This window comes from Falco biarmicus, chromosome 11 (assembly GCF_023638135.1).
Source record: "Falco biarmicus isolate bFalBia1 chromosome 11, bFalBia1.pri, whole genome shotgun sequence".
Lineage (NCBI taxonomy): Eukaryota > Metazoa > Chordata > Aves > Falconiformes > Falconidae > Falco > Falco biarmicus.
In genome coordinates, this window is record NC_079298.1 from 27929798 (window position 1) to 27942454 (window position 12657).

The window sequence follows — 12657 nt, forward strand, 5'->3', positions numbered from 1 at the left end:
AAAGAGCTATTAACCTTTTGATCAGTGCAGCAGCGCTATTACAATGGAAGACAAAAGGCTCATTTGAAAAGGTGGTGATATAATTGATACCAGTTGATGTGATTTAATGGTAAAACAGACCTTTTCTAATAAGCTTAATAGTGCTTTTATGAAGGAGTTGTGGTGGTGAAAGAGATTTATAAATGAATATGACTTGCTATCAATATTTGGCTTAAAATGTCATAAAAGCCATATTAAATGGACTAAAAGTGGCTAAATGAGACATTTCAAAGTGGTTTCAGTGTTGGGAAAGCAACAGTAAACAGGCATGTGTTGGCTTTGTTTGTGGTCCAGTCCTACTCAAAATTTTCTTAGTGATAAAGAGGAAAGGAGCTGTTAATCAAGATGGACGATGGAGAGAGATCTGGCAAACTGAAGGCAAATTACTCAAATTATAGCTTTTTCTGTTGTCTGATGCCCACAAAGAACAATAGCCAGACAAAAAACCCCACACTTATTTCATTACCAAACCCTAACCAGGAGAAAATAAAAAGTCCATTTGTGCTGAACAAAATTCTTCCTTTGCTACAAGATGAAATATTTTCGTCTGGGTAGTAACAGAAGAAGTAGGCAGCCCTATAAACTGAGGGCTGAAGCAAAGAAAAACCCAACTAAACCCCCCAAAATTATTAGGAACTTCCAAGCAGTTAGAAATGACAAAAATCCACTGATGGTGTAGGTGCATGCATAAGTAGAAAACACCTGAGAGCATGGGAAAATTGTATGAGTTGTATGAAGCTGGGGCTAAGGAATGTGCTGAATGAATGTGCTGGCATTGACAGAGCATCGGTTCAGAGAGGAGCAGGCTCCGCAAGAAACTGCAACAACAAACCAAAGCTGCTTTGCCTGTAAAAGTTCATCTTTGCCTCATCCAAGAGAGGCAGAGAGGTGACTGGGTCAGCCTGGAGGTACGTCCACTTGAGAAGATTTCCACGTGAGCATCGAATTAACTGTGTGGCAGAATGGTGAGTCATCCTTCTCGTCAGGGCTAATTTGGGAAGAGATGCTCTCTCCTCAGAGGCTGCCTCTGGGGGCTGGTTGCGAGGGCCATGGCTGTGGTCATGCGTGAAGCCAGGCAGCGCATTGCAGAGACATGGGAAAGAAATACTTCCTCAAACGATGCTGTGGGACAGTGTTCCTGGGAATCCCAGTGCTGGCTGGGGGACTCTATGGGGACAAATGTGGCCTCTCCATGTGTCCTTTAAGGAGGTCAGGTCATAGTCAGTGCCTTGGGACAGGAAATATGGCTGCATGCAGCGTCAGGCACGTGCTGGGCTGATTCACCCGAACTCAGACCCAAATGGTCCTTCCAGGGCTCTCTGTTCCCAGCTCATTAGCCGTAATTCAATCAAAGCACGCCTTTATGTGGAGAAGATGCAGCCCTCATTAGTGGAAGGAAATCTTACCCTCTAACGGGTGCACCGAAGAAGAAATCAGCAGTGTGGGATTGCACTGGAAGGGGTTTTGTGCAAAGAGCGCTCGGGGCTGGGGTGTGGGGGAAGTGTGCCAGGGAGCTGGGCACCGCTCGGGGCCGGGGCTGCTCGCCTGGGCAGAACTGTCACCAGGGCAGCTGGGGACCGGTGCCACCCTGGCTGGTGCTTCTCAGGGGTGTGGGAGCTGCTCCAGTTCCTCACTGACACCGTCTGCCAAGCGGGGGGGGGGGGGCAGAGGTGTATTGGGGTGGGGACCCCGTGAGAAAGACGGGCGGCGCTGTGCCCAGCGTGCCCCTGCACACCCAGCGGCTCTGCCAGCCCACTCCCGTGGTGCCCACTCCCGTGGTGCTGGGCTGGCTTTGTGAGACACGGAGAAGGGGAAGAGCGGGATGCTGTTAGCCTCTGCCAGGTGGACGGGGGAAGGCAGCGGTGACAGGAGAGGCGCTGGCCCAGCAGCACATCCTCACAGCTCCCCTGTCATGTCCTTCTCCGCTTCCAGCGACGCAAAGCAGCCGTTTTCCTTGTGCGTTCATGCATCCCACAGCGTGCTGCTCTGGGATGGGACGGGACTGAGGCTGGAGAGCCCTGTGCTGTCAGGAGGGCAACAGCCTGCCGTAGCTTGCCTCTGGGCAGTGACCACCAAAGCAGCGTTCCCCATGCTCCCTGCCCCCTCCCACGGCCTCCTGCTGGGCTGTGGCAGAGGGACACATCCCACCCGCGCTGGTGTACGGGGGTGAGCACACGTGTCTGACGTCTTTCCCTAGCAGCAGTGGTGGGAGGGAAAGCTCGGTTTCGTAGCCTTGTCTCTAGCTGCCTGGGGAGGCAAGGCGGGGGATGCAGCAGGGATGAGTGGGTGGGGGGGTGAGAGATGCCACAGTGGGAACCGCAGACGATTCCTATCCTGTGGTCTCCTGTGAACCCCTGGGTGCCTCCAAAGCACCTCACAGCCAAGAGATGTGTTGGTCAGGGAGCCCCCAGCCCTGCACCCCAGCCCGTCCTCACTGCCGATTCCTCTGTGCCACAGGTGAAGCGAGCAGAGGTGATGTGACAGGCGTAAAAGTGGCGTGAGCTGCTGCTGCTTTAACTGGCAGGGAGGAGATTTTGGTGTAGAGCACAGCACAGCATGTGCCCTGAGAGAAGAGGCCTGACTGTGAAGGGTAAGAGGTAGAAGGAGGTGCTTTTGATTGGGGGCCAGCTGCAGCAGTATGGCGATAGGAAACTGCAACAGCTGGGAACAGAGGAGCAACAGTACACAAACCCAGACTCCTCACATGGGGGCCAGGCTGAACCGGTCTGCGTTAATGAACTGGAAAAAGAGAAATTTCAGCTGCAGCAATTCTAAGAGTCTGCGTACCCATTCCAGGGAGGATGGTCTTAACTGCAAAGCCCTTTGGGCTGGCTGTTGTGACGGCAGTGTTAGGAATTTCTTATAGTCTGCTCACACAGAACTTGAGGCATACAGAAGGTGACTTGGTGTTGACAACACCAGCATTTGAGCATCATTAGAGCCATGCAGCCAACGTGCTTACAATCCACAGAGAAGGTGGCAGTCCTAAACGTGGTCACATGCCAATTTACAAAGAAACTGTGAAATTTCTGTCTTCTGCACAGTTTCCCTGCCCTAGCAATCAGCCTTTGGGACCTTCCTAAGCCAGGAGGTCAGGCCCTGATGTCAGGGGTGGTAGAGCTTGCAGACGCCTTGACTGTGTCGGCCAGCTGAGCTCTTGAATTGCTTGAATGAACATGTTGCTGTTGGCCATGAACAGCAGTAACGTTGCACAAGTTTGAGATTAAAATTAAATGAAATATTTAGCAATTAATTAACTGGTTAAGATTTTTTTCCTGGTGGCTATATTTTACCCTTTGGCTTCTCTTCTTCCTAAACAGAAGGCATCAGAGAGCTTTGGCACCAACTCTGTCAGAGCTCAGTCGCTTCTTACCAAAAACACGAGGGGCTTCACTCAATCAAAGTTTTACGCTCCCCTGAGCCAGAGCTCATTTTTAATCCAGACAGTGCAGGACTTGCAGGCATGTTGCCTTAGGTTTGGCGTCAGGACAGTCACGTTCATAGAAAAGCATTTTGAAGTTAGAGCATTGCCTTTCAGCACAGTTAATGATCTGGGAGGATGCAGTATGCCAAGGCAGGTAAACTGGTGGGGGATTCGGGTTGTCTGTGGTGCTGGCTGTAGGCTCTAGAGACACAGGAAGGAAAAGCTCACCCTGTGACTTCAGCAGGTTGTGGGCAAAGTAGTTAAAGGTTTCTGGGGAGAGGGAGCACAGAATTGGGTAGCGTGGGCAGACAGCCTGCTGCTGAACTGAAGCTTTTTTACGGCATAGCAGGAGCAAGGCTTGACGTGCAGCAGACCATATGCATGTCCGTCTGCACAAAGCTTTCCCCTCTTCTATAATGATGGTACAGGCTGTGCTGAGCCACAACTCAATAAATATCAGCCAGTTCTCTCTCTCTGGAGGAGCAACTGCCTTCTGCATCGTCCAAAGCTGAGGACAAATGGTGTAGCTGGGGTCATTCTGCTCTGCCTTGGGACTGCAGCAGAGCCCAGGCAGCGCAGTCACCATCACACATCCCCACAGCCAGGTGTCTTATGGGTTCATCCTTTCACACAGAGTAGCCTCAACACTGACACAAAGTCCTCTCTGGACAGGCACAATTATGTCTATTTAGTTAATCATCTTCCCTTGGGGACTCGGGGACTCCTGAGCCTCACAGTCTGTTTTTTTTATTAGGGGCGAACACAAATTGAGAAGGAAGGTAAAAGAAGCAGCGATACTCATATACCCATGGCAGCTGTGCTGTCAGCCTCCTGTCTGTCTTTCTCCTACACATGTACATGAGCTGTCCCCAAATATGTGTTTGCTGGGAGACACACATTTTACATTCCAATAGTGATATGCCCCTCGGCGGGGGAGATGGGGGGGGTGTGGGGAGGTGATGTTCAGCCTCACCAAAGGCACGTATCCATGTGCCTCTAGAATAAAACAGGACAGTGTCATCTGCCTGGGTAGTTGCCTGGTGAATTTACATTCTTCTTTCCTTAGAGCTCTGGTTTCTGAATTTGTTGGGATTGCAAGGAAGTTTTATGTTTAAAATTCTTGTCCCTTGTTTTGCTCAGGTTGCTTTGGGGAGAGCAAAGGGGAAAATGAAAAGAGGAACCAGCAAAGCTCATCTCGCTTCTCAGATCTGATTCTCTGACCCTTTTTATTATCTCTGCCACTCTGAAAGTCTTCAGCATCTTTTATCTGTGCCATTCCACCTTTTGTAATAGAGGAAAGCCCCTGAAGCTTTTTCCGCCCTTTTAACTGAATCCACCTCTGCAGCCAGACACTAAGCTTCATTTCTGGTAAGGTTTTCAGTCCCACTCACTCCTTTGTCTTGACTTATACGTCACCCTCTTCCTCTTGGGTGGGCAAAAAGGGGACGGGTGCTGCTGCTGTGCTGACTCCTGACTGGGTCACCCAGTGCTGCTGGGCTGTCTGGGCTAGGCTATAAAACAGAGCCAAGGCAGCGCAGCTGGCTCAGAGGAGAGACTGAATTCTGCAGACAGCGAAAGACCCGCACACAGCCTCTGCTGCTTCCTGCACTGTTGTTTTTCCTGGAATACAGAACCGACCTCGGGAGCAAGATGTGCAAGGGACTCGCTGCGCTGCCAGCCACTTGCTTAAAAAGGTACTGTTTATTTCTGAGCATCTATTAATGGTCTCGTAAGTCTGGAGATATGCCGATGTATTTACTGCACTTTGTGTCTGAAGCAGAAGTGGCAGATTCAGCTCTGATTCTTTTGTAGGATTAGACATAAATGATTGCTTACAGGCTTTTGTTTTTTCTGTTATTCAGAAGCAGAATTGCGTAAATGTTTTGAACTATGGGAACTCTAAAGCCATCCTTCCCACCAGCAAAACAAGCATTGCTATATTTTGATATTCCTGTCCTCTGCTTCTGCTGAAAGCTTTGCATCCCTTTTCTCCTTTGAATCCTTTCTCTGCTGAATTTTCTTTTCTTGATTTTTTTGGAGGGGGAAGCAAGGCAGACAGGATATAAGAAAATTTGAGAGTCATTCCCCAAAACACATCCCAAATGCAGAAACCCAGCCTGGCAGGACCAGAGACCTGGCCGCCAGCAGGCAGGGCAGGGCAGGGATGCGGGCCAGCCCAGGGCACCACAGATCTGGATGCGGCAGCAGCCCGTGTGGGGTCTGCCTGTATCCCCCAGCTCTGTGGGCTGATGGTGAGGGACCAGGTCATGCTATACCCCTGGTGCACAGTGCTATGGGGCTGGTGTGGAGCTGGCCATACCCCCATCATGTGGTGCCGATCAGGATGGGCTGAGCTGTACCCCTGCCGTGGATGCAGGATCTAGCCCCGCAGCCCAGCGCACGGTACCAGCCAGGCATCCCTGTGCCGGCATTGCTGAGCCTGTGCACCCCCAAGCATGCCCTTGGGCCTCCCCACAGCCCAGTGTGAAGGGCTCACTGTTCCTGCAAGGTGGCCATAAGCCCTCCGGAGGGGCTTTCAGGTGCTATGGGGCCTGGAGACCACCAGCAGGGTGGCCCAGGGCCCCCAGAACAGCACGGGCCCCACAGAACTCCCTGCTCATCCAGTCTGTGCAAACTTGCACAGGTCTCTGATGGCGCAGCACAATCCTTCTTGTTGCTCATGCCTTCAGGAGCAGCCCTGAGGCTGCTTCCCAGTGGCTGTGCTATGGGAGAGGGTTGGAAAAATACAAACAAAAACTCAGCCTGCTCCCATCTGGGAGAAAAAGCTCCCTGCTTGTGGTGGATCTGAAAACAAGTGCTGAAAATGTGAGGAACAAATACTGACACCCTCCCCCTCAATTTGCAGGAACATTTGCAGGAGCCGGGGGAGAGCATTTGCAAATGCAAAAGAAAGAAAAAGTTCACATCTTTGAACCATCTCTCTCCAGGATTCCCAAGAAAATGCCTCTCTCTGCCAGAAAGCTGCGGGGCTCACTGCAAGCACCAGTGTCCTGTTTCCCACTGCTGCTGCTTCCCTGCAGACCGGAGCGGTCTCCTCCTGGGCAAGCAGCAAAGACAGCTCAGGGTGCCCAACATCTGCCCAGGCAGGGTTTGGATGTTGGCTCTGCTCATGCACACCCTGCTCTAGAGAAGCTGTCGAGGTTCTTTCCCCCTCACCCTAGTGCTGGAGTTGTTAAGGAAGCCTTCACGAGCTCAAGCAAGCATTGAGATAAGATGTGGCCGGGATTGCTGGCAGGATGCTGTGGCTGGAGCAAAGAGCAGTGCTGGGAGGCTGAGCAGCTGCCAGGGCTCAGCCCTACGGCACAGCCTCTTGCTCTTGTCCAGGCTCTGATCTGCGGAGCAGAGGAATTTCCTGCTTTCGCTATCACTGCACCCTGCGGCAGGCCAGGGCTTGCACCCCTGAGCAGGCAGGACTGATTTACCCACCCCTTTGTCCTTAAACTGGAAGGACGTCAGAGGGATGCTGAGGCCAGTACCAGCTGCGCATCTCGGTGCTGCTGTCAGGCAACGATTGTCCTAAGCACGGTGGAAAGAACAAAAGTAAGCATGCAGCCTCGGAGGAGCTTGCTGTGGAGCAAGAGAGTAGCCTGCAATCAGCATGGGCTAGTGGTGGTGAAGCTCTGGCTCGTCCCCTGCTGTCACCCCAGGGTCCTGCCCTGAGCCCTTCGCTCCGTCCCCTCCCTCGGTGTCACAGGCAGCTGCTCTGGGGGTGGCCTGGCACAGCCCTGCTGCTCCTGCGGGTGGGGGATGAGGTGAGGAGGTGCCAAGGGCTGCAGGAAAGGATTAGTAAGGGGGTAAGAACCAGACATTTGTAGCTGGGCAAATCAGCCCAAGAAGCAACACATTTACCAGCATGGTGATGCATTTCTATCCCGATATTTTAACTGCAAAAAACAGTAGGAAAAGAGCAGCTTCTCCCGCTTTGTCAGCCCTGCCTCCAGGCTGGTGACCTTCTCAGCAAGAAAATGGTGCTGTTTAATGTGAAAATATGATTTCTTTGGCTCTTGTATTTGTCTAGTAAATGAAATGGGCATTATGTGAGGAGCGGAAAGTCAGCACTGGAGTCACAAGCAGAGACCTGCATTTGTGTCACCAAGTAACACTGCAGGACTTTATAGTGGGTGAGGAGGCTGCAGAGGGAGTTGTAATGTTCTTGAATTGTTTCTTTCAGTGCCAAAGACATGAAGCATCGTCTGGGCTTCTTGCTGCAGAAGTCGGACTCCTGTGACTACAGCTCTTCCCAGGGCAAGAAGGAGAAAATACCTTCAAGCCAGAGGTAAGAGCAGATGCTGCCACGCAGTTAAGCCCAGGCTGGTTGCACCATGTTGTTTACTCCTTCACTGAGCTGAACTTCATTAGCATCTCTGCTACTGCTTCCCAGTACCTCCTGAACACTGGGGTTTTTGTGTGGCAGTAGTCCTCAGGTATTGATAGTCCCTTTCCATGAAGAAGATTGAACTGGAGGTTCCTTTCTGCCAACGCTTCTGTGATTCAGTATGCATGTGCACATGGACAGCCTTGTGCAGCCTGCTGCGCAGGGGAATAACACCATCACAAGACCCAGCACAACTTCACACAGTGCAGAATCAGCGTCATTGTCTCTTTGAGCTGGATTTGTGCAACAGTCCACACAGCTGCACAGAGGTACTGGCACAGAAAACAGGGAGAGCAGCCTGTCAGGGTATCACTGCTCTCACTGAGATGCAAGTAGATTGTGTTCTTTCCAAGGAGGACTCCAAAGGCTGAGGTATACACCCGGAATAGAACGAGCCCTAGGATGTTCTGGTATGGTAGGGGGGGATGAATGCAGGATGTGTTCCTACATTCCCCATATGTTTCTAGTTCCCACGTTCCTCTTTTTCTTCAATATAGCTGCTGTTTCCCTGACAGGTTAAAGAAATCGGCCCTTTGGAGTTCACTCACGTGACCTGTAAGCGTGACCCCAGGTCCATGCCCCAGCAAGATGTGTAGCCAGTCACAAAATAAACACAAAGACCCCAACAGTTTTTCCAGGAAAATTCCTTTCCAGCCCATGGCTGGTGACAGGGATTGCAAACCAGAATTCCTGTAGATTAGATCTGGGATCCCCAGAGGTCTCTGTAAAGCAAGCAGACATTTTCTTCTAGGTCTCTCGTGTATGCTCTTAGAACAATCAGCGAAAAAGATTAGTGGTGCTGAGCAAAAACCCAAATTTGTCCCTTCTGTACTCCCATTAAATCTTCCCAATGCTTCTCCCTTTGTCTCCTTTTAGGGTTAGCCAAGAGGAAGTCAGGAAGTGGGCAGACTCTTTGGAAAACTTGATCCATCATGACAGTAAGTAAAGAGGGCTCTTCTGCTGCCTGCAGGGTGTGTGTGCTGTCAGGGGTCCCTGGAGTGGGCACGGGACACTGTCTCGTGTCTCTTAGCAGCATGCAGAAGCTGTTTTGGCCCCACAGGCCTTGGGGGAGGGGTGGTGAAGCGTCCTCTTGGTCACATCCAAGGGATAATCCTAGCGTAAGTCGGGCTTTGCCGTACTGCCGAGCTGTCCCTATTGTGAAGGCAGCTGGTTAAGCCCCTGTGCGAGGGGCGGACAAGGCTGCAGCACGAGTTAACAGCGGGTTAAACGAGAACCAAGAAGCAGAGACGCTGTTTGCAGCTGAGCCCATGGGAGACTTTGTCTTCCCGTTGGTTCCAGGCTACACTGATGGCCTTGAGTTTTCCTGAGCTTTCCTTCGCGTTGTTCCCATGGCCTGAGACTCTGTGGCGTGTGCTGGCTGTCTCCTCCGGGCCTCCTGGGAACGCACAAGTCTGCTTGTGTTCAGCTGAGGACCCACGTGTGGCATCCCCATGGGGACAGTCTGAATTCCAGCCTCCCTCCGCGTGCAGGAGCGACTGCCACGGAGGCAGGCGGCTGTCGCCACTGCTTGCCCCCAGGGAGCTGCTCATTCAGCTCTGGGAAGGGGAACCCAGAATTGCTGTTTGCTGGGGCCCAGGGGTACGACTATCCGGGAACCAGCACTCTTACCTGATCTGGTTTTCCTCTAAACAATCTGTAGGAGGACTGGCTGCTTTCCGTGCTTTTCTCAAATCTGAGTACAGTGAGGAAAACATCGAGTTCTGGGTCAGTTGTGAGGACTACAAGAAAACCAAGTCACCGGCCAAGCTCAGCCCCAAGGCCAAAAAGATCTATGATGAGTTCATCTCAGTGCAGGCAACAAAAGAGGTATGTGCAGAGAACGTTTCTTGGGCAAAGGTGTCACCCTAAATTCTGAACCAGGCCAGTAGCACGGGGAAGTAGAGACCGGTAGTTTCACAAGAGTTGCAGGGTGCTGCTTCTCGGCTGGTTAGCAAGGAAATGGTGTACTTTGTATTGCTTTTGTATTAAACTTGGATAGAGAGAAAGTGAGTTTAGTTACAACCATATGGCCATCTCACATGCACACTCAAGTGGGAGAAGCCCGAGGGGACTATAATTCCCAGTGTTCCAGCTGCTCCCATGCAGTTGTTCTAGTTTCCTGGCTGGCTGCATCCCAGGGGGGTACGTGTCAGTCCCCCTGACAGTTCAGCTGGCAGCAGAGGTGAGTTGGTACCCAGCTGCACAGACTCTGCCAGGGCGATGGGGTGTCAAACAGCCGTTTCAGACAGCTGCCCACCAAGGACGGCTGAAGCACACTTGGTGGAGAGATGCTGGGATTTTCCCTTTCCTGTGGTAGCCACTTCTGGGACAGGTCCTACTCATGCTGTCCCTTTTGGCCCACAGGTGAACCTGGATTCATGCACACGGGAGAAGACGAGCCACAACATGCTGGAGCCTACACTGTCCTGCTTTGATGAGGCTCAGAGGAAAATATTCACCCTCATGGAAAAGGATTCTTACCGCCGTTTCCTCAAGTCCCCCTACTACCTGGACTTGGTCAGCCCACCTGGTGCTGGCTGCCGGCCTGAAAACTGCAAAAGGAGCCACACTCACACCTTAGACTGCAACTCGAACATCATCTCTCAGTGCGCCTGAACCTGCAGCAAGGCAGGAGCAGGCTGGGCTCCCGCAAGAGTATATGGCGGCAAAGGCATTCATCGGCATGAAGCATCAGAGCTGTCTCCAATACCTGTCTAATGTCCCAGTTGTATTCCATGTCATGCAACAGCCAGCATTTGCAACCCAAGCCAGGCTCAGTTTGTGTAGCAAACCCTCCTCTGACTCCGTCGGCGTAGGAGCCCTGGAGTCTGTGTCTGACGCGAGAGCTGGGTGCAGGCACTGCATGGCCGCTCTGTTTCTGGCGAGCCCTGCGGGTGCGGGAGGGCGGCAGGGCCGCGGGTGCTCAGACCCAGCGCTACCCAGCCAAGGGACCAGGCATGCCATGGCGCCGTGAGACACCTGGCAGGGAGCGGGGGAAAGAGGAAGCCAAGGGAAGTGTTTGGGACCGCGATCTCCCCTTTCTAATTGGCAAAAAGCTTAGATGTAAAGGACTTGCTGTGGCCCTCAGCTGTGTTTGTAGAGCTCCCAAATGGCTAGACTGTCAGTATTTGCTCAGAAGCCGGGCTGTGCTGCAGCACAGCAATCGGACCCAGGGAGAGCTCCTACTCTTGCTTTGAAGGGAGGAGACCAAAACTTTTCAGCCTCCCTCGATCCTCGCGGCCAGGATGGCAGGGAAGCTCTCCCCTCTGGCTGCTGCTCCCTCTGTAGCATCTAGCGTATGCTGGCCGAGGATCCTTCCTAGGGCTGCACAGAGCTGTTCTTTTGGAGGAGGTTCATTATTCCATACATTAGTAATCGAGTCCTTTGTGCTCCCTGGTTAAATACTGTAGTTGATCAGAACAGAAGCACGTTCCTTGTCCCCCAGCCTGGTAGGGGTGTATTACTGACTCTGGGAGTGCCCTTTGGATTCAGGTTTGCCTGCCCTGACTTGCACAGAGCAGTTTGTGAGGGAGCAAGACCACAAACACAACAGCTGGGGAGGAAAGACCCTGCTTGAGGAGTACTTGACAATGTCTTTGTTTCTTTCTTTTTTTTTTTTTAATGTTATTTATGTGAGTTTGTATTTCAGTAGCAGCATGACTCACTTTTTTCCTGAAGATGGTAGGAGGAATGTGTCAGTCTCGTTACCGATCCTGGGCTTTGCCAGACGGCCGCTTACTTTTCAGTCACTGGGGGCTTTGGGGCTGACACTGACCTGCAGCTGGAGGCACAAGGAATGGGTGCAGGGCTTGCTGCCTTGGGCTGCCGTGCCAGGTATCATGCTCCCCCCAGCCCTTGGTCTCTCCTTAGCTGGATATTGCTGCTCTGACAACTGCGTATTCCCCGCTCTGCATCCCAGCCCAGAACAGTTCTCACACTGGGCTTTTGAAATGGCAGGAGGCGGCTGTGGTTCTCCAGTAGGCACTTCCAGGCCCACAGAGAAATGTCTCATTTAAAATTCACTTTATTTTGTATTTATTCAATTGTGCTGACACATACCACCCTGCATGTTCAGCTAAGAGATGGAGAGGCTTGCTAAAGCTCTGAACGTAGCCAAGCATGTGGCTATGTTTTACTTTCCCCTGGTACTGGGAACCTGATAACTATTGCAAAAACTGTATTGATACTTAATGATGAATACATTCTAAATAAAAATGTTTGCATTAGACCCTTCTAAAATGCCGTTGTGTGAACCTCAGAAAATGCATGGAGATCCAATTCATCAGGCAACGTTACTATAAAAAGTCATTTTATGAATGGCTTCGCTCAGAGGTTGTTTTAAATTATGGAAAGATGAAACAGCAATTACACCTTTCAGAGATGAAACTTTTCATCTTGTTGTTATCCTTCAGACACCATCGCACTGTGAGCCTGGGGAATGCTGGGCTGTATGGGGTCCATGCTGCCGTGCCTGACAGCACGGTCAGCACAGGGAGCACCCATCCTTGCCGAGGGGCTGGGGTGAGCATGAGACCCCCTTGACAGCCTTGGAGGGGGGAACGTAGAGGAGCAACTCCCAGCTGCAAATGCTTTCCCACCCGGAGCTCTTGAGGGGAACACATTTTAGCTCAGATCTCAACCTCTCCCTGGGCCTGGGTCTCGTGAGTGCAGAGGCGCGTGCGGGGAGCAGGGCTGGCTTGTGCTCAGCCCCTGCTGCTGCCGGAGCTGGCTTTGCTAGCGGGGCTGGGGATGCCCCTGCCATGCTGGCACTGGGGAGTTTCTTCTGCCTTCTGGGATG

General features: G+C 52.0%; 1 protein-coding gene across 1 annotated transcript; it reads left to right on the forward strand.

Moving 5' to 3' along the window:
• Window positions 1-818: 818 nt before the first annotated feature.
• Window positions 819-12098, forward strand: RGS4 (regulator of G protein signaling 4). The gene is made up of 6 exons (XM_056356285.1): window positions 819-1004; window positions 4604-5157; window positions 7656-7760; window positions 8736-8797; window positions 9520-9686; window positions 10224-12098. Exons 2-6 carry the CDS (start codon window positions 5114-5116, stop codon window positions 10473-10475), a joined length of 630 nt encoding a protein of 209 aa, XP_056212260.1. The 5' UTR covers window positions 819-1004; window positions 4604-5113; the 3' UTR covers window positions 10476-12098.
• Window positions 12099-12657: the final 559 nt, after the last annotated feature.

Bases quoted from the DNA above. Each gene is read 5' to 3' on its own strand.
- RGS4 (XM_056356285.1), top strand. From the start codon at position 5,114: ATGTGCAAGGGACTCGCTGCGCTGCCAGCCACTTGCTTAAAAAG. The intron at 7,761-8,735 runs GTAAGAGCAGAT...GTCTCCTTTTAG, and splicing joins AAAATACCTTCAAGCCAGAG to GGTTAGCCAAGAGGAAGTCA. The intron at 8,798-9,519 runs GTAAGTAAAGAG...AACAATCTGTAG, and splicing joins AAACTTGATCCATCATGACA to GAGGACTGGCTGCTTTCCGT.